This window comes from Lampris incognitus, chromosome 6 (genome assembly GCF_029633865.1).
Source record: "Lampris incognitus isolate fLamInc1 chromosome 6, fLamInc1.hap2, whole genome shotgun sequence".
Classification (NCBI taxonomy): Eukaryota; Metazoa; Chordata; class Actinopteri; order Lampriformes; family Lampridae; genus Lampris; species Lampris incognitus.
Window position 1 is genome coordinate 31,978,049 of NC_079216.1, and position 20,850 is coordinate 31,998,898.

Consider the following 20,850-nt stretch of genomic DNA (forward strand, 5'->3'; position numbering starts at 1 on the left):
ATGCCTGTAAAAGTTACAATACTAGTCTAACATATAGGAAGACTTAATTTCACTTAATATCTAAGTGAGTATTTATTTAAAGAGCACCTTTCAAAACAGAAGTGCTCTATACCTAAATCATAAAAATAGGGAAAAAAATCAAAGCAATAAAATGCACGACAAATACAGTGCATCCGGAAAGCATTCACACCCCTTCACTTTCCCCACATTTTGTTACGTTACAGCCTTATTCCAAAATGGATTAAATTCCTGTTTTTCTCATCAATCTACATACAATACCCCATAATGACAAAGCGAAAAAGGTTTTGTAGAATGTTTTGCAAATTTATTAAAAAATAAAAACTGAAATATTGCATGTATACATAAGTATTCACACCCTTTACTCAGTACTTGGTTGAGGCACCCTTGGCAGCGATTACAGCCTCAAGTCTTCTTGGGTATGAAGCTACAAGCTTGGCATACCTATATTTGGAGTATTTCTCCCATTCTTCTCTGCAGATCCTCTCGAGTTCGGTAAGGTTAGATGGGGAGCGTCGCTGCACAGCTATTTTCAGGTCTTTCCAGAGATGTTCAATGGGGTTCAAGTCTGGGCTCTGGCTGGGCCACTCAAGGACATTCACAGACTTGTGCCGAAGCCACTCCTTCATTGTCTTGGCTGTGTGCTTAGGGTCGTTGTCGTGTTGAAAGGTAAACCTTCACCCCAGTCTGAGGTCCTGAGCGCTCTGGAGCAGGTTTTCATCAAGGATCTCTCTGTACTTTGCTCCATTCATCTTTCCCTCGATCCTGACTAGTCTCCCAGTTCCTGCCGCTGAAAAACATCCCCACAGCATGATGCTGCCACCACCATGCTTCACTGTAGGGATGGTATTAGCAAGGTGATGAGAGATGCCTGGTTTCCTCCAGATGTGACGTTTGGCATTCAGGCCAAAGAGTTCAATCTTGGTTTCATCAGACCAAAGAATCTTGTTTCTCATGGTCTGAGAATCCTTTCGGTGCTTTCTGGCAAACTCCAAGCGGGCTGTCATGTGCCTTTTACTGAGCAGAGGCTTCCATCTGGCCACTCTACCATAAAGGCCTGATTGGTGGAGTGCTGCAGAGATGGTTGTCCTTCTGGAAGGTTCTCCCATCTCCACAGAGGAATGCTGGAGCTCTGTCCGAGTGACCATCGGGTTCTTGGTCACCTCCCTGACCAAGGTCCTTCTCCCCTGATTGCTCAGTTTGGCTGGGCGGCCAGCTCTAGGAAGAGTCCTGGTGGATCCAAACTTCTTCCATTTACGAATGATGGAGACCACTGTGCTCTTCGGGACCTTCAAAGCTGTAGAAATGTTTTTGTACCCTTCCCCAGATCTGTGCCTCGATATAATCCTGTCTCGGAGGTCCACAGACAATTCCTTTGACTTCATGGCTTGGTTTCTGCTCTGACATGCACTGTCAACAGTGGGACCTTATATAGACAGGTGTGTGCCTTTCCAAATCATGTCCAATCAATTGAATTTACTACGGGTGGACTCCAGTCAAGATGTAGAAACATCTCAAGGATAATCAGTGGAAACAGGATGAACCTGAGCTCAATTTTGAGTGTCATAGCAAAGGGTGTGAATACTTATGTACATGCAATATTTCAGTTTTTTATTTTTAATAAATTTGCAAAAAATTCTACAAAACCTTTTTCACTTTGTCATTATGGGGTATTGTGTGTAGATTGATGAGAAAAAAAAAGGAATTTAATCCATTTTGGAATAAGGCTGTAACATAACAAAATGTGGGGAAGGTGAAGGGGTGTGAATACTTTCCGGATGCACTGTATATGTCACAAAATGTACAGAAACCAAATTACACATTAAATTGCACGCTAAAAAGATGAGACTTTAAAAGGATTTGAACCTCAAAACAGACAGCTGATTTAACGTTACAGTGGAGGCTGTTCCAGGATTAAATACTGCAAATGCAGTCTCCTTTAGATTTCTGTTTTAGCTTATAACCAATAGGTCCTGGTCAGGTGACCTAAGGCAGGGGTCCCCAACCTTCTTCATACCACAGCCCGATTTTAAATTTTGATCATTTCTGTGGCCTGGCCAGTCTGGCATCCGACATGGACAGGTGTGGTGTCATGATAGAAATATCACTTCAATACTAAAACTGTCTTCATTACTAAAACATGCATTGATTCAAAATTAACAGATTTGGATGCTAATAAAACAAAGAATTTCTTCCTGTGGTACGCAAAAAACCCAAAACAAGGAACAAAAATAAGTGCCATGTTTGACACTTGAATAGGCTGTAACCCAACATCACCTGTCCAATATTTCATGTTCCATTCATGTTAGCCTGTACAGCAGAATAGCTGTATAAACAGTTAATTCTAGTGATGATCACTATCTGGTTGCTGCTGTTGCATCCCCCCGGAGAAAAAAGCAGGGCCTGACCTGCTGTGATGTTTTAGTTTTCACTGTGAAAAGGGGCCGTGTCATTGTTACAATGTTAAGAAATAATGGAGTGAAAATAATGCATAAATGTCCTATGCCCAGGCACTTCATTAAAAACAACCATGTAGCAGAAGAAAAAATACCACATATATAGGCCTACTAATAACATAGGTGGGATTTCATTCGGGGAAGCTACCCAACTTAATTTTGCACTGATGACAGAAACTTCTTTCATCATAGAACAAGTAATGTATGAAATGGGTACATGAATAGCTCAATAAAAAGAGTTATTTATAAAGCAAATTAGACAATTTATAAGCTATTCTACATTGTAATGGTACCATATTTAACTCTCTCCCCAAATGGCTCAAATTTATTACTGAGGCAATCAAAAATGATAGTGAGAGAGACTTTGAAAAGGACATTTTGAATTTTGTTATATTTCCATCCAATACCTATAATTTTAGGCAGGCTCAAGGATACAACAGTGGGAGAGAGAGGACAACCATAGCCTAAAGATTTGGAAGATGTCAAATTTGATTGTTTCACTCTGGGGTTTGCACAGCCAGAATAAATGGTCCACGTTTGCATGACCCATCAATATGTGGTCCGCGGCATGGTCGTCGGGGACCACTGACCTAAGGGAACTTGTTGGAGTGTAAGGGCACAGTAAATCAGATATAATGGGTGGCACCAACCCATGCCGGGCCTTTGAAGTTATTAACATAATTTGAAATCGAATCCTACACGCCATATAAGCAGGGGACTTATACTCACGTTCCACCGCAAAATTCAATGGAGGTGAGGGATCCAGCAGCACTGTTTGGGTCAGCCAGAAGGTCCTGGACAGGGATACCAATAGATACAACTCGGACCGGGTCGGGGTAGGTCTCATCGAACACTGCACGCAGGCCCTGGATGGCTTTGGCTTCTGCCAGGGGGGCATCCATGGCATACACCGGCTGGAGAAAAGAGTGCAGAGAAACATCGAAGAAGTGACTGTTAGTGTTTATCGATTTTGTGTTAATCAGTTTGAACACCCTAAGTAGCACAGTTTTTATCAGTAGACCATACTTAAAAAACAAGGCAAGCTCCACAGTATTTGCTAGAGAACAAACTCTTCAGCAGTCTTACAAAAGTTCAGATTAAAGCAACTAAACCATGGTCAACTTCCTTCTGACCTTGGCATCTCGGATCATGGTGCAGGCAATCTCCTCAGTCCGGCGGACCTCCCCAGTGCTCAGGGCACCCTTGGCTGTGAAGTCAAATCGCAGGCGGTCGGGGGCTACCAGGGACCCCCTTTGGTCTGCTTCCCCAAGAACTCCACGCAGGGCAAAGTTGAGGATGTGCGTAGCAGTGTGATTACTCATGACAGGTCGACGACGGGCCTGGAAAGTTAAGTAAGTGAGTCCTTGACAACACAAATTTCTACATTTGGAGACAAAAAGAACAAATTTAAAGACAGGCACTGCAAAGAACTGGTTGCCTATCTTTGGAAGGCATCAAAAGCATATTTAAAGCATGCAAAACAAAGTAACAGGTAAGTGAGAAAGGTGAGTTAGGCGAGGGAGGGGAAAGGGATTCTTATTGAGCACTATTTTGGTATCTTTATCTTATATTGAACTTTTGGCTAAAGTTTTTTTCAATCCCAATATTTAATGGCAAAATGGCATTACAGAAGCCATTTCGATGGATTTGTGATGGATACCACAATGTGCTTCAGTCCACCTGGACAGGTTTAAATACAATAAACAAATTGGCATGTGTGTAAAAGACGGTGTATGCTCACCTCATCTACGTGCAGGGTGACGCGGTCGCCTACTTTCAGCGTTCCATAGACCGTCCCCACATGGAGTACATAGCCTCCTCTAACCTGGGTATTCTTCACTGTAAACTCCATCCGCTGGAAAGAGACAGAGGGGGGTTTAGAGTGACGCTGACAGTTGCTTTGGCTCGTTTTACACTTGGACGTCTCTGATGTTAGCTTTCACTTTGTGCCTTGAATTCTAATGCGCTACATAGTAGGCATTATTTTCCTGGCGGAAATTTGTGTATCCTAAAACGTTTGGCATCCTAAATGCCAAAATGTCCATATATATATATATATATATATATATATATACACACACACACATATATACATATATATACATATACGTATATATATATATATATATATATATATATATATATATATATATACGTATTATGTGTGTGTATATATATATACATATACATACACACACACATATATTACACACACACACACACACACACACACACACACACACACACACACACACACACACACACACACAGTTGAGCAAAAACATTATGACCACCTGCCTAATATGCTGTTGGTTCTCCATGTACTCCATGTACTGTAAGTGCCAACCTGCCACAGCATGGACTATAAAAGACCCTTGAAAGTATCCTGTGGTATCTGGCACCAAACATTAGCAGCAGATCCTTCAAGTCCAGTAAGTTGCGGGGTGGAGCCGCCACAGATCGGACTTAATGCTCAACCGGATTGAGATCTGGAGAATGTGGAGGCCAGGGCAATACCGTTAACACTTCATCATGTGCCTCAAACCAGTCCCGGACAATGTGTGCAGTGTGGCAGGGCACATTATCCTGCTGAAAGGGGCCATTGCCATCAGGGGTGTACCTAGTCTGCAACGATGTTTAGGTAGGTGGCACATCTCAAATTGACGTCCACATGAATGGCCGGACCCAGGGTTTCCCGGCAGAACATTGCCGAGAGCATCACACTCCCTCCACCGGTTTGTCGTCTTCCAACAGTGCATCCTGGTGCCATCACTTCCCCAGGTAAATGGCGGACATGTACAAGGCCATTCACATGATCTAAAAGAAAACGGGACTCATCGGACCACGCAACCTTCTTCCACTGCTCCAAGGTCCAGTTCCGATGCTCCCGTGCTGCCCCGTGTAGGCGCTTCCAAAGGTGGACAGGGGTTATAATGGGTACTCTGACTGGTCTGCGGCTATGCAGCCCCATATGCAGCAGGATGCAATGCACTGTGTTTTGACTCATTCCTCCCATAACCATCTTTAAAATTATCTGTGACTTGTGCCAAAGTAGACCTTCTGTCGGTTCATATCAGACAGGATAGCCTTCGTTGCCCTTGCGCATCAACGAGCCTTGGGCGCCCAAAACCCTGTTGCTGGTTTGTGGTTTGTCCCTCCTCTGCCCACTTTCAGAATAGAATAGAATACACTTTATTTGTCATTTGTACATACATACAATGAAATTCACTCTCTGCATTTAACCCATCCTAGCTGTGTAGCTAGGAGCAGTGGGCAGCAGCCGTGCAGCGCCCGGGGAATGGTTTACCCTTTCCGGGTACTGACAGCTGGATAGACTGCCCGGGGATTTGAAATCAGAGTTCCCTTCTCCTATCCCAATGTATTGGCTGGACTGAGCACCATGGGAAGTACCATACAGGCATGCAGGAGGACCAGATCTATCAGTAGGGACATTGTCCCTAGCCAAAGGGCCCTTGCCGAGGTAAGGTGCTACCCCACTACAGCCTGCGGTTGCAGTTTAGCGTCTTACCCAGGACGAGGGTTTCAGTAGGTACTCATCACCTTCAGTAGGTACTCACCACCTCTTACCTAGGATGAGGCTTTCAGTAGGTACTCACCACCTCTGATGGGGAGCACCCCACAAGCCTTGCCATTTCAGAGATGCTTTGACCCAGTCGTGTGGCCATAACGATTTGGCTCTTGTCAAAGTCGCTCAGGTCTTTATTCCTGCCCATTTCTCTTGCATTCAACATGTTGACTATGAAAGCTAAAAGCTGATTGTTCGCTTACCATCTAATCTACCCAGACCTTGACATGTGCCCTTGTTTGGAGATGACCAATGTTATTCGGTTCACCTGTGAGTGGTCATAAAGTTTTGGCTCACATATATCCATATCACATATATATCACATACATATATATGGTTAGACACCAGGAATATTCCTTCAAACGCTCAAAAGATTGGGATGACACAAAAAAATTGTATTGGCACTGCAGCTAATCTAAAAATGACTTATAAGCAAAGTGAGCACTCTTAATTTAAATCAAGAGTCACCTCTGACCACCAGCTTGCTAATGTGTCCCCCCCCCCAAAAGAGTACCAGTACACCAAGAAAAATTCAAGGTGGAAAAATGTGAAAACATTTTGACCTGTGACATGTACATCGACATTTACATGTACAGGCGACATGTACATCGAGAAGAATAGGTTTGGTAACTTTGTGGTACAAAACTTACGTCCTCTGTGCTGTCGTCTTCTCTGAGTATATAACCCTCATCGAAGCTCTGTCCGCCTTGCTCAGCATAAAAGGATGTCTGGTCCAGGACAACGCCGCACTCTTGTCCAGTGGTCACCTCATCGCAGAAGGCACGGTCACGACGCAGGGCCAGGACTGTGGCTGAAGCCTGCTCAAACTCTGTGGAGAAGGTTCAATATCAATAATGTGAACTCTTTACAAAGTGCCGATTCTTCCACACAGCTAGCACTCAAAATTGCAAAGGCTAACTAACACAGGGTGCAAATTCAAGGCTACCGGAGATGGGAGACATGGTGGTGAGTTGTGCTCAAGTATCTGCATCACAGTTGGGGGTCTACTTAAATAATATTGTTGAAAGTCATATTTTTCCTTCTAAATTGAAACCATTAAATTGAAATAAACTAATTACAGATCAAATACATAACATTAAACTGTATGTGATGGGAAAATCAGATGAAGTGCTTTTTCATGATATCATATTTTACTCTAATTTATACACAAACACAACAAAACAAACAACTTGGTATTATAGTTCTGGATGATGCCAAGTGCAAAGAGGATAATAGTTTAACTCAGTTAAACTATATCTAAACTGTGAACCCTTGTTTTACATCTACTTTTATATTTTATACTTTATTTTTTTTTTTAAATATTATACTTTTATATTTACATTTTCTTTACACACAAGTTGAATAAAATAACCAGTGTGTTAAAGATAGCGGTTCTACAAAGGCTTGGATATATAGAGCAATTGCCAAAGTCAGATCTAATTAACAACACAACACTAATGGTGAGTCGAAGCGTGCGTTGGCTTACCTGCATTTCAGACTGTACTCAGAACTGTATTTATACTATGGAGAATTTCAAGTATATCTTGTAACTATGTAGAAACATCTCTCACCATAGTTGCCATTGTCATCTGAAGTATATTTGTATTTGGGGGAGTCGTCAGTGGCTGGTATATTCCTGTTTCTCAGCTCCTCAATGGCATAAATGTCCAACATAATGTGGTCTTTGTCCTCTGAGCCCTTACCCTGGGACTTCAACTAACAGAGGGACATGAAAACACACAAACATATTACTACACTTGGGAAAACGATCCATTGATTTGCATTCAACTGTTAAATCTTAACCATAAGGGCCACTCTTATTTGAAACTTAAAATGTCTTCCCCCTGGATTACACTATCTACACTGCTCAAAAAAATAAAGGGAACACCTAAAAACACAATATAGACCTCGATGAATGAAATATTTCAGCCGAAAATCTTTATTTATTAGACAGAGGAATGTGTTTAGAGCAAAATAACCTAAGAATGATCAATGGAAATCAAAATCATTAGCCCATTAAGGTCTGGATTCAGAATCATACTCAAAATCAAAGTGGAAAATGAGAACATAGGCTGATCCAACTTCTGTGGAAATTCTTCAAGACGATTCAAAATGAGGCTCAGTAGTGTGTGTGGCGTCCACGTGCCTGTATGCACTCCCTACAACGTCTGGGCATGCTCCTGATGAGACGACAGATGGTCTCCTGAGGGATCTCCTCCCAGACCTGGATCAGGGCATCGGTCAACTCCTGGACAGTCTGTGGTGCGACATCGCGTTGGCGGATGGTACGAGACATGATGTCCCAGAGGTGCTCGATTGGATTCAGGTCTGGGGAACGTGCAGGCCAGTCCATAGCATCAATGCCCTCGACATACAGGAACTGCTAACACACTCTGGCCACATGAGGACGAGCATTGTCATGCATGGGCAGGAACCCAGGGCCCACTGCACCAGCATATGGTCTGACAATGGGTCTGACGATCTCATCCCGGTACCTAATGGCAGTCATGGTACCTCTGGCTAGCACGTAGAGGTCTGTGCGGCCCTCCAAGGATATGCCTCCCCAGACCATCACTGACCCACCGCCAAACCGGTCATGCTGGAGGATGTTGCAGGCAGCAGAACGTTCTCCACAGCGTCTCCAGACTCTCTCACGTCTGTCACGTGTTCAGTGTGAACCTGCTCTCATCTGTGAAGAGCACAGGGCACCAATGGCGAATCTGCCAACCAAGATGTTCTCTGGCAAAGGTCAATCGGGCTGCACGGTGTTGGGCTGTGAGCACAGGCCCCAATTGTGGACGTCGGGCCCTCATACCATCCTCATGCATTCTGTTTCTCACTGTTTGAGCAGAAACCTGCACATTAGTGGCCTGTTGAAGGTCGTTTTGTAGGGTTGCGGCAGTGCTCCTCCTGTTCCTCCTTGCATAAAGGACCAGATAGCGGTCCTGCTGCGGGGTTGTTGTCCTCCTGCGGCCCCCTCCACGTCTCCTGGTGTACTGGTCTGTCTCCTGGTACCTCCTCCATGCTCTGGACACTGTGCTGGGAGACACATCAAATCTTCTTGCCACAGCACGCATTGATGTGCCATCCTGGATTAGCTGCACTACCTGAGCAACTTCTGTAGGTTGCAGATACCGCCTCATGCCACCTCTAGTGGTGAGGGCACTAGCAAAATGAAAAACTAACCAAAGATCGGCCAGAAAAGATGAGGACAGGCAAATGGTCTGTGGCCACCACCTGCAAATCCATTCCTTTTATAGGGGTTGTCTTGCAAATTGTCTAATTTCCACCAGGTGGAAATTAGACAATTTACCAACAGGTGAAATTGATTCACAAATCAGTGTTGCTTCCTAACTGGACAGGTTGATATCTCAAAAGTGTGATTGACTTGGAGCTACATTGCATTGCTTATGTGTTCCCTTTATTTTTTTGAGCAGTATATATAAGGGTGGAACCTATTTCCACTTCCCTCATTTTTCTATGCTTGCTGAGCTATAACTCTACTGTAGATCATTAATAGGTTTATTTAAAACACTGCACTTTTTTTTGTTTTGTTGATTTATCTCCCCCTTTCTCCCCAATTGTATCTGGCCAATTACTCCACTCTTGCAAGCCGTCCCAGTCGTTGCTCCACCCCCTCTGCCAATCCAGGGAGGGCTGCAGACTACCACATGCTTCCTCTGATATATATGGAGTCGCCAGTCGCTTCTTTTCACCTGAGAGTGAGGAGCTTCACCAGGGGAACGTAGCGCGTGGGAGGATCACGCGATCCCCCCAGTTCCCCCTCCCCCCCTTAACAGGCACCCCGACCGACCAGAGGAGGCGCTAGTGCAGTGACCAGGACACATACCCATATCCAGCTTCCCACCCACAGACATGGTCAATTGCGTCTGTAGGGACACCCGACCAAGCTGGAGGTAACACAGGGATTCGCTGATCCCTGTGTTGGTCAGCAACGGAATAGACCGCTACGCCAGCCAGACGCCCCCAAAACAACAATCATTGTGAACATAAGAGCTACAAACTAACCTTTACAGACCAAGTCACTGAAAAGATAAAAGGGTCATAAACCCATCTCGTTTTGGAGAGTTCCTTTTTTTCTGACAAGGCAACGCATATGACTGGGCTGCAAAGTAAATACAGCTTTATGTAAAAAGCAGGTGAAAATGTTCTTGACTCTAACTTACAGTGCAATACTGGACTATGCTGACACAAGGAAAAGTTGTGTACCCTCGAGAGCACATAGAAAATGCTATTCTGTATTGAATTGACCTACCTGGAAAAAACAAAAAACAAAAAAAAAAAACAACCAAGGTCATTCCTTATCATAAATCTATGTAAGCGTCTAATACAAAAGCTCAAGCTGTTTTTTGCCCATTTGTTTAATTTTCTGTACCCCTCAATTATTCTCAACCCTCAATCCATCAAAAAGTCGACAGATTTCTTTTTATCTTAAAAGGAAGAAAAATTGACATTGATCGTGTGTCCCGCCCTCTCTTCATTCAGAACTCCTTTCAACTCTGTCCTGCATCCTCACCAACACAGCTTCCTTCAACTTATCAAAAACCAGTGATCTCTGCATCTATCCTCACCCCTCTTTTATTACCTTCCCCCCATAGCCATCTGTGCTTGTCTTCTACCCTTAATAACAATGCAGTATTTATGGGGTGGGGTATCTCAAAGTGCTTCTTAAAATCGTTTAAAACAGCAGAGAAGAAAAGTTAAGGATGTATGTCACTAAAGTAAAAGGTAAATATATAAACTGGTTAAAGATTAGGGCTCTTTCTGGTCTTTAAGCGATGGGGTTTTAAGAGAAGAACATTTTTGGTGCCATCAGGTTGGGGCAGTGTTCCAAAGATGGGTTGCAGTTCAGCACAAAGCAGAAATCAATGGGTGTCATCTGTGCAATAGTGGAAAGATAACTGTTGGCAGATGACATAGTACAGGGAGAACAGAGTGGGCTGAAGACAGGCTTTCTTTGGATACCACAGTTGACAGGGTACAGCCCTTTGAGTATACTGTATTGTCCTACAAGACAAGTAAAGACAGGACTGGAACAGGTTTAGGGTAGAGCTGGAGAGTCTAATGGTGAAGTGGGGGGTGGGGTGTCAAGGAGAATGTAATGGCCGACAGTGTGAAAGAAAACATTCAGGTCCAGGAGAATCAGAAGAGCCACCATCAGGAGGCCATCAGGAGGTCGCCTCTCTCCCATCTCCTCCTCCTTACCTGTGCTGCTTTTTTCTCCTCCTCAAAGGCAGCCATATCCACACCCATACCCCTCTCCTCAGCGATGAGAGCAGTCAGATCCAAGGGGAAGCCATATGTGTCATAGAGCAGCCATGCCGTATCCCCTAAGGGGCACAGACAGGCAGAGAAACAAATGGTTAGCCCCAGTTCTTCCATGTAAAGTCAAGTAAATTTTGTTTTTGTTTTTTTGTGGATCCCCCCCCCGCTTTTTTTCTCTCCAATTGTATGCGGGAAATTACCACACTCTTCCGAGCCGTCCCAGTCGCTGCTCCACCCCCTCTGCCGATCCGGGGAGGGCTGCAGACTACCACATGTCTCCTCCGATACATGTGGAGTCGCCAGCCACTTCTTTTCACCTGACAGTGAGGAGTTTCACCAGGGGGACGCAGCACATGGAAGGATCATGCTATTCCCCCAGTTCCCTCTCCCCCCGAATAGGTACCCCGACCGACCGGAGGAGGTGCTAGTGCAGTGACCAGGGCACATACCCACATCTGGCTTCCCAACCGCAGACACGGCCAATTGTGTCTGTAGGGATGCCCAACCAAGCCGGAGGTAACACGGGGATTTGAACTGGCGATCCCCGTGTTGGCAGGCAGCGAAATAGACGGCTACGCTAACCACACGCCAAAGTCAATTTCATTTGTATAAATTTTATTTGTATTTTGTAAAGCAAAATAATTAGGTGTCTGTGAATGTTCTCATTCATCCAGGTCATAGTTATCCAAAGGAATTGAATTGAGTGCAACTGGATATATACCAATATATACCAAGTCCAGTTGCACTCGATTCAATTCCTTTGGAAAAGAATTAGGTACTAAATATTTGATTAGTTCAAATCTGGGACGGGCTTTCCTCATCAGTAGTAGTACCTGTGTGCACATGTGCCTCTCACCTGGGATGGTCTTGCTCTCTCCCAAGCTCTGGATCTTTCTGTCAAGGATGCGTCGCCCTCTGCTGAGAGTTTTAAGGAACTGTGCCTCTTCTTCATTAATAATGTCCTTCACCATGTCTGGGTCTTTTCTCAGCTCTGGGAATGCATTGCCCTAAAGGGATAGTGGCAGGGAGAAATTGAAAGGAGATACCAAGATAAAAGTGAGAAAGAAGGAAGGAAGAGGAATGGGGAGAGGCAGGGATTAATGAAAAGCAGCAGGGGGATGTTTGAGCAGTAGAAAGGATGAGATAAGCAGCAAACTGTGAGGTAAATTCAAATCCAAAAATTATCATTGATTGGAGAGGACAGTGTGAAATGAAGAATATCATTACTATGCGTCTGAGAAGACAGGCTAGGGAACTAGGGAATATGGTACATGAGAAAGACAGTGAAAGGTAGAAAACAGAAAACTCACTAGGGAAGCGACCACAACATCCACAAGCGAGGCAAAGAAGCCTTTCTGAGCTCCCATCTTCTCATGGGAGTAACGCACTGCGCGGCGCAGGATTCTTCTCAACACGTAACTAAGCACACAAAGAAAAGGATTTAACGTACATGCCTAACAGAGAGATGTCTGTGCATGTTCTCATTCATCCAGGTCATGGTTATCCAAAAGAGTTGAATCAAGTGCAACTGGACTTGGTATATATCCGTGAAGACGTTTCGCCTCTCATCCAAGAGGCTTCCTCAGTTCGTGCCTTTCTGACTAGACGAAGCTAGCTAGTGCCTTTCTGACTAGACGAAGCTAGTCTAGTCAGAAAGGCACGAACTGAGGAAGCCTCTTGGATGAGAGGCAAAACGTCTTCACGGATATATACCAAGTCCAGTTGCACTTGATTCAACTGCTTTGGATAACAGAGAGATAACCACAAAACACCCAGACCAGAAAAACACATAAACCAGAGAGAAATACCATGAACAGTGGGGTCCAATAATTGCTGAAGGAAAAAAACTGAACGATGCAAGATTGTCATATGGATTTGTGGCATTGTTCAGTTCCTTTGGAATCCTCCAGCATGCACTTAGGCATGGTTTATGGTTCTGCATCAAGGTGAGTATGGGGCCCTTCAGTATGTGCCAACAGCAGAACATTTGATTCATACCACTGCACAGTAACTATAGACTGTTATAGCACTAGCACAAATGTAGATGGCATTGTCTTGCATACTATGCAGAAGCATGCACAACAAATCAGACGTCAAAGTAATTGTGTTTACGTTCTCTCACGTTCACTGATAACAACGGCAGCAAAGAGGTTTTGCAATGGAAATGGCAATGTTTTTGCATATTACCCTCTTCCAGGGTTGCCAGGTAATATTGAGAAGGAGAATATTATGTTGGAAGAAGAGATGGTGTGTGAGACCACTGAACATGTTGAAGCAGGAGGATTTTCTGTTTGTTCACCCAATGTGAGAGAGGGATGAACTGATAGGTGCCGGCACAGGAAACACATGGTTTGCTTGGGTTAGTCAACCAAGCAAACTAAGTAAGTGAGTAACTTTATTTATATAGCACCTTTCAAGAGCGGAGACAAAGTGCTTCACAGAGGGGAAAAAATGCATAAACATACCATACAGACATAAAATAAAATACAAATAAATAGAAAATAGAAAAAAAAATTACACAAAGTCTAAATAAATAGGTCTTGAGCTGCTTTTTAAATGTGCCCACAGTGTCTACACATCTTAAGTCCAAAGGGGGAGTTCCAAAGTTGAGGAGCCACAACCTCAAAAGCGCAGTTTTCTTTATTTTATTTTTCCCCATTTTTCTCCCCAATTGTACTTGGCCAATTACCCCACTCTTCCTAGGCGTCCCGGTCACTGCTCCAACCCCTCTGCCAATCTGGGGAGGGCTGCAGACTACCACATGACTCCTCCGATACATGTGGAGTCACCAGCCGCTTCTTTTCACCTGCCCCTCGAAGAGGCGCACATACCAAACAGAGGAAGCGCTGGTGCAGCGACCAGGACACATACCCATATCTGTATTCCCACCTGCAGACACGGCCAATTGTCCCTGTAGGGAAGCCTGACCAAGCCGGAGGTAACACAGGGATTCGAACCAGCGATCCCTGTGATGGTAGGTGATCCCTGTGTTGGTAGACCACTACCCCACCCGGATGCCTGTCTCCTTTATTTTTAAGCCTAGATCGAGGAACAACCAACAAACCCTGATCAGAGGAAATTAGAGATCTGCTGGTGACGTAAGGCTGCAGTAGATCTCTAAAGTAGGCAGGAGCCTGACCATGCAGAGCTCTATAGGTTATCACAAGAACTTTAAATTGGATTATGTATTTGATGGGGAGCCAATGAAGAGCAATCAGAATCAGTGTCACATGAGACCTTTTGGAGGACCTGGTCAAAAGTTTAGCAGCAGCATTTTGGACCACTTGTAAATGATCCAGGCAGGGGTGCAAATTTGGTCTGACAGGTGTGTGTGTGTGTGTGTGTGTGGGGGGGGGGGGGGGCGGACCAACGTCAGCGATGGCCAGTCATTCCCAGAAGAAAAAAAAAGGGCTATCTATTATCTATTTATCTATCTAACTATATATATATATATATATATACATATATATATATATATATACACACATGCAAGCGTGTGCACATGCACGCACACACACACACACACACACACACACACACACACACACACACACACACACACACACACACACACACACACCAGTTCAAACGCAAAATTAAGATACCAGAAAGCCTAAAATTCAAATTATCTTTTAGTTCTGCCTATATTCTACATGCCTTTGTGGCTTACAGACTTCAACATAGGATCCAATGCAGGATATACAGTATCAGTCAAAAGTTTGAGTACACCTGCTTGAAACCAGGTTATTCATGATTATCTATGCTTGAAATTGCATAAACTGGTCTATAAACACTTAATATTTAATTATATGATACACAAACTTATAAATGTGGATATAATCATCAAGTGAATTGCATTCAAAAATGTTTAATTTTAAATGAAAATATAAATAATTCACCAAATGCTAGTTAACTCAGAGAACATCTAACAAAGACACTTTTACAAGTGTTCTAATTCCATGTTATACACATTTTCAGACTTTAAACTGACCTGGGATTCACACCTGAAATCCCCTCATTATAGGTGACAATTTCATAGAATTTTATTTTCATTTAAAATAAAAAAAAAACATTGAATGCAATTAACTTATGATTATATGCACAGGTATAAGTACACATATCCTATAATGAAATATTAAGCATTTATAGACAAGCGTATACAGTCTGAAGCATAGATAATCATGAAAAACCTGGTTTTGCATGTGTGCTCAAACATTTGACTGGTTGAGCTATATAAATAAAGTTGAATTGAATTTAACTGAATTGAATAGAGTATACAGTTTACTTAAGTTGATTGTAAAACTACAAAAAGAATAATACATATGAATTCTATAATGTTCCATAAATTATTATTAATACTCCATAATAATGATCTAGCAAATGGCAGGTATATCAATAGCCTAAAGAGTCAGCTGTAGTGAACTAGTTAATTTTGGGGACTTCTGAAAGGAGAATATTGTAGACTACATCGCACACCTTCTACGTTTTTCCTCAACTATAGTCTCATGGCTGTTTATAGGGGGAGGTCCAAGACAAGGCAACTTGCATTTTTGTAATGGGCCTACCTCTAAGAGCATTTTCCTGCCATTAAGGACCCTTTAGCAGTTGATGGGTCTCAGGCCTTTCTCCCCTTTTTTCCCCACTCCTACACACATTTATCACCCCTACACACATTTATTACACGGACAAGCCATCGGTGGTGCCTCAGCCAGATGCTGTTAAAAAGTTGTGCGTGCCTCTGGCCAGTCACGTCAGATGAAAATGATGCGAGGGCTGCGGCCAGTACCAAATACATGGAGGGGGAGGGGGATTTTTTTGTTGTTGTTAATAATTCATACTTTTACATATGGGAATGACATGAATGATGGCACATACAGGGAGTGTATGTCTAATATTATACATATGTATAGTATATCTAGTAGTGGTGGAAAATCAACCTTTCAAAAAGTGGGGGGGGGGGGTCTTGTCCCCCCTGACCCCCTCATATTTTGCGCCGATGGATCCAGGGATGTTTTGCTGAGGCAGGTGAAAGGGGCATTACAGTAGTCAAGATGGGATGATATAAAAGCACAAATTAACATTTCCATCTCTGAGCTTTGCAATGTTTCTCAGCTGGAAAAAAAGAGCGAATCAGACATTTGAAATGTTGATCCAGAGTCAGAGCCTGATCCATAGTGACACCTAGATTTCCTATCGAGAATTTAACCGATGAGGTAAGAGACACAAGATCATCTCTTATCTTAGGGACAAGACAGGGGGGGCAGAAATAAGGATTTCTGTTTTGTCTGCATTTAGCTGTAAGAAATAATCTGCCATTCAGTTTTTATAGCATTTAGGCTAGGGATCGATCGGTATGGCCGATTACCAGCATAGATATTTGTCATTTTTCATATTATCATTATCAGCATATTTTTTTGGCCAGCCGATTAAAAAAAAAGTCTACTGCGCAACATGCACGCTTCCAACGCAGCCTTCACTCTCCCTCACTTCACTCTCTTTTCTTAAGTGGCTAAAATGCAATGCTGAATCTCCAAACTGGGAGCACACAGACTCCCATCTACTGCAGGTAATACACTGACTATCAATAAGTACCTCATGAACCCCACTTCAAAAACCCCGAACTATCACTCTAAAGATAAGAGAAAGGGGAAATAATGACACTAATGTACATTTTTCCATTCAGCTCAGTCAAAGCCTGCTGGGAGCACTTTAACCAATTTATGTGGAGTTATTTTGATATTATAATTATTCAATTTGATCAAAGTTTACTTCCTGCTGTCCATGCAGTTTAATTCATTCCATTTTCATGTTTTGAAAGTTATTTTTAATTACAAACGAATTCCACTCAGATTGTTATCTAGTGCCTTGAACATCTGTTCATTTAAAGGCAGCCTTGTGTTGGGGTTTGTGTTGCTGTAAAGTTTGGCACAAAATTTTCTACATTTACTGCAACTGAATATCGGCCCCAAATATCGATTATCAGCCCCCATAACTTACAAATAATCGGTATCGGTATTGACCCCAAAAAAACCCCCACATTGGTCGACCCCTAATTTAGGCAGTTATCTAAAGCTGACAATTTAGTTATACTTTTAGGTTTAAATGAGACGTATAATTGAATATCATCTGCGTAGAAGTGATAGGAGATAACTTTAAAATCCCTTAATATCTGTCCAAGGGGAAGCATATACAAGGAAAACAGAATAGGACAAAGGACTGAACCTTGAGACACACCACAATACAGTTTCAGATGAGGTGAAGCTGCCAACAGAAACTGCAAGAACCCTATCAAAAGAGTAGGAGAAGAACCACTGCAGGACTGATCCAGAGATACCCTCTCACTGCCCAAGTCTCTCAACCAAGATATGGTGGTCCACAGTATCAAAAGCTTCAATGAGATCTAACAGCACAAACACTGAACATACTCCTGTGTCATCATGCATCACGACATCATTCACAACTCTAAGAAGAGCTGTTTCTGTTGAGTACAACCGGCGGAAGCCAGACTGAAACTTATCAAAGATACATATTATGCTTATCTATTGCAATTGTGAGCTGCTTAGCAACCACTTTTTCTAAAAATTTTGGCTACAAAATGCAACTTGGAGATGGGCCTGTAATTTTGGGGTAGAGAAAGATGATCAAGGTTTGATCTTTTGAGAAGTGGTTGAATAACAGCTTGTTTGAATTGAACATGGACATCACTAGATAACAAAGAGTTGTTGATTATGCAGAGCACAGTAGGACCAATAGAGCCAATAACTTTTTTTAAACATAGCTGTTGGTAAGATGTCAAGGGGGCAAGAGGAAGTTTTCATACAGTTAAACAAGTTAGTAAGATCTTAGAGTGTTATTGGAGGAAAAAGTCTCCAGGATTGTAGGCCAAGAAAAGCATGAGATAAAGGGAGAAGGTGAGGGGAAAATGTTTGATCTGACGTCATTAATCTTGCTCACAAAGAAAGAAAGAAATCTGTTACGGTCCTCATTTGAAAAAAATCAGAACAGCAGGTGATGCAGGAGTAACAATATTAATAATACTGTCAAATAAAACTTCGGGATTGTGCCAATTGTTAGACACAACATTAGAAAAGTAGGCAGCTCTGGCATCCTTTACCACATTACTGAAATACATTAATAAAAGTTATTTTAAATAAAGATAGTGGAGGTATAGTCAGGTGGATTTCTTTTGGTGTTCCGAGTCTCCTACAGTCTCTCTTTAGAGAGCGAATATTGTCATTTATCCAAGGGGAGGACTTGACCAAAGGAGCTGATCTAGTTTTAATAGGAGTCACATTATCCAATGCTTTAAGGCTGTGTTCATTAAATGATTGCACCAAGTAGTCAACATCACTGTGCATATCAGGGCTAAAATGAAAAGTGGTAGAAAACTTTACAGCAGAAAGGTGGCTAAGGATGCGAGAGCTAATGATACGGCAGCCAGGTAAAGAATCTAAATTAAATGACAAATCAAATAAAATACAGTTGTAGTCAGTAATAAAAAGATCCTTGGAAAATAAAAGAATCAATATTCAAACCAGGATTAAAAACAAGGTCCAGAGTATGCCCTCTGTTGTTTGTAGGGCCTGATACATATTGAGTGAGATTAAAAGACTTGATATTAAAAAAGTAGAGGCAAAACTGTCAGAAACATCATCAACATGAATGTTAAAATCACCGACAATGATACATGTGGATAGCTTAAAGACAGAGGACAAAAAGTCAGTGAATTCAGTTACAAATGATCCATTCGGGCCAGGTGGACAGTAGATTAAAATAAAGTAAAAAGGATTAGTACGTCCAACTTTAATCATTTAACGTTTGAAAGAGGATAAACACCCAGTGCTCACCAAGCAACATCAAAGCAGCACTCACCGCAGCAAGTCTTCCACCATGGTCAGAAATTCTGGGCAAGCTGATAAAAGTGTGATCCTTTGGGCAGAGCTCAATGAGAGGGCCACGTTCCATATTCTTCTGCTAGGTTTCAGTCAGGAACAGAAAGTCTAATTTCTTAAACAAGACGAATCATTTAGCACAAATGATTTGTTTGCTAGGGAGCGAGCATTTAGCACTGCCATTCTGAGATGTGTAGAGACCCAGCTATCAACAGGGGAATCCCGGGGCTCACTCCGGGGCAAGGTGCACAGATGATGGGGAGTCTCTTCACCTTGCAGGTAAATTCCACTCACCTGGGGGCAGCAATCAGCTCAGGGGAAGACAGGTCAGACACAGAAGAGTCTAACATTCCCAACCATGGATAAGGGGAGGTCATTCCACAAAGTAACAACAAAACCTTGCCTCCAGACCTGTCTTAGCTTCATCTGAACTCCGGCCCTTCTCCTCCTCCTCCTCCTGTATTAGCGAGAATTTCAGTGCTGCAAACTACTATGGGGATCACTGGCCGCTAACAAAAACAGGTGCAACGAAGATTGCGGGAAACTAATCCATGGAGTGGAAGTGCCACAATCCACCATAGAGCCTCTGATGAACAGGAAGTCTGGTAATCATACACCTGAGCAGCAAGCCCATCGTTGACAAACAGGAGAACGATCACAAATAAAACAACAGCTATTGCAGTGTCCACATAGCCTCAATGTGCATTTACATTTTTGAGAAGGCAGACTATGGCTGTGCAGCTATGGAGATACTGCAGAGACCTATGTCTAAGTCCCATGGACACCTTGACGCAGTACCATAAATTAAGCCTTTCTACAAATGACATGCACCCCTTACAATATGATTCAGTTCCAATATGCCGATAGGATGACACAAAATTATATCTGCTAATTGCTGACTCTCTTTAAGAGTCAATTTGTATAAATGAGTCAAATAAAAGAGAAAACATAAATGTAGTCTAATGTAGAGACCCATTGTCTAAAGCCTTGTGTCATATAGTCTGTTAACATCATTCAGTATAAGTATAAACTAATTTCAACACATAAAATATACTGGCAATTCTATTTTATGCCACCCTCTTCTACCAAGGACATTTTTGCATCTCACCCTCTTCTACCAAGGACATTTTTGCATCTTACCCTCTTCCGGTGTTGTCAGGTCTGCCTCCATCTGAAAGGGCGATGGTGATGGTACGGGCGTGGTCAGCCAACACACGGTAGGCCATGTCAATACCATCCTTATCCTCAGCACCTACTTTGCCGGTGTAGGCCCTGGCTCCTGTACCCTGATATGCACGCAGAAATACACATGACCTTTTAAGGACTGACACCACCAATGTTAAAGAAAAAAATAAAGAACATTTTATGAATTTCTCTTATCGTGACCAAATTATTTGGCTACAGATGTTATTTAACTAGTAACTAAGTTATCCAGAACATTACAGTTGGAAATTTTATTGCAATCTTGAATCTAGAATCAGCTCAATGTAAAAGTTACATATGGCTAGGCCTTAGATGCTTTGAGCAAGATTACCAGGCAGCTAGTTGTCATCTTTGACTACTGTAAAGATTGCATTGAACTCATTTTGGGTATTCAGACTTTGCCTAGAAA

General features: G+C 42.6%; 1 protein-coding gene across 2 annotated transcripts in view; it reads right to left on the minus strand.

The window, feature by feature from the left end:
* Positions 1 to 20,850, minus strand: part of aars1 (alanyl-tRNA synthetase 1) — a 73,785-nt gene that overhangs the window by 20,628 nt on the left and 32,307 nt on the right. For both annotated transcript variants that reach the window (XM_056281337.1, XM_056281338.1), the window contains exons 7-15: positions 20,379 to 20,524; positions 12,657 to 12,765; positions 12,203 to 12,353; positions 11,287 to 11,411; positions 7,632 to 7,776; positions 6,711 to 6,889; positions 4,216 to 4,329; positions 3,608 to 3,814; positions 3,204 to 3,388 (exon numbers count right to left, since the gene is read on the minus strand). In XM_056281337.1, coding sequence (XP_056137312.1) covers positions 3,204 to 3,388; positions 3,608 to 3,814; positions 4,216 to 4,329; positions 6,711 to 6,889; positions 7,632 to 7,776; positions 11,287 to 11,411; positions 12,203 to 12,353; positions 12,657 to 12,765; positions 20,379 to 20,524 — 1,361 coding nt within the window. The remainder of the gene's footprint in view (positions 1 to 3,203; positions 3,389 to 3,607; positions 3,815 to 4,215; positions 4,330 to 6,710; positions 6,890 to 7,631; positions 7,777 to 11,286; positions 11,412 to 12,202; positions 12,354 to 12,656; positions 12,766 to 20,378; positions 20,525 to 20,850) is intronic.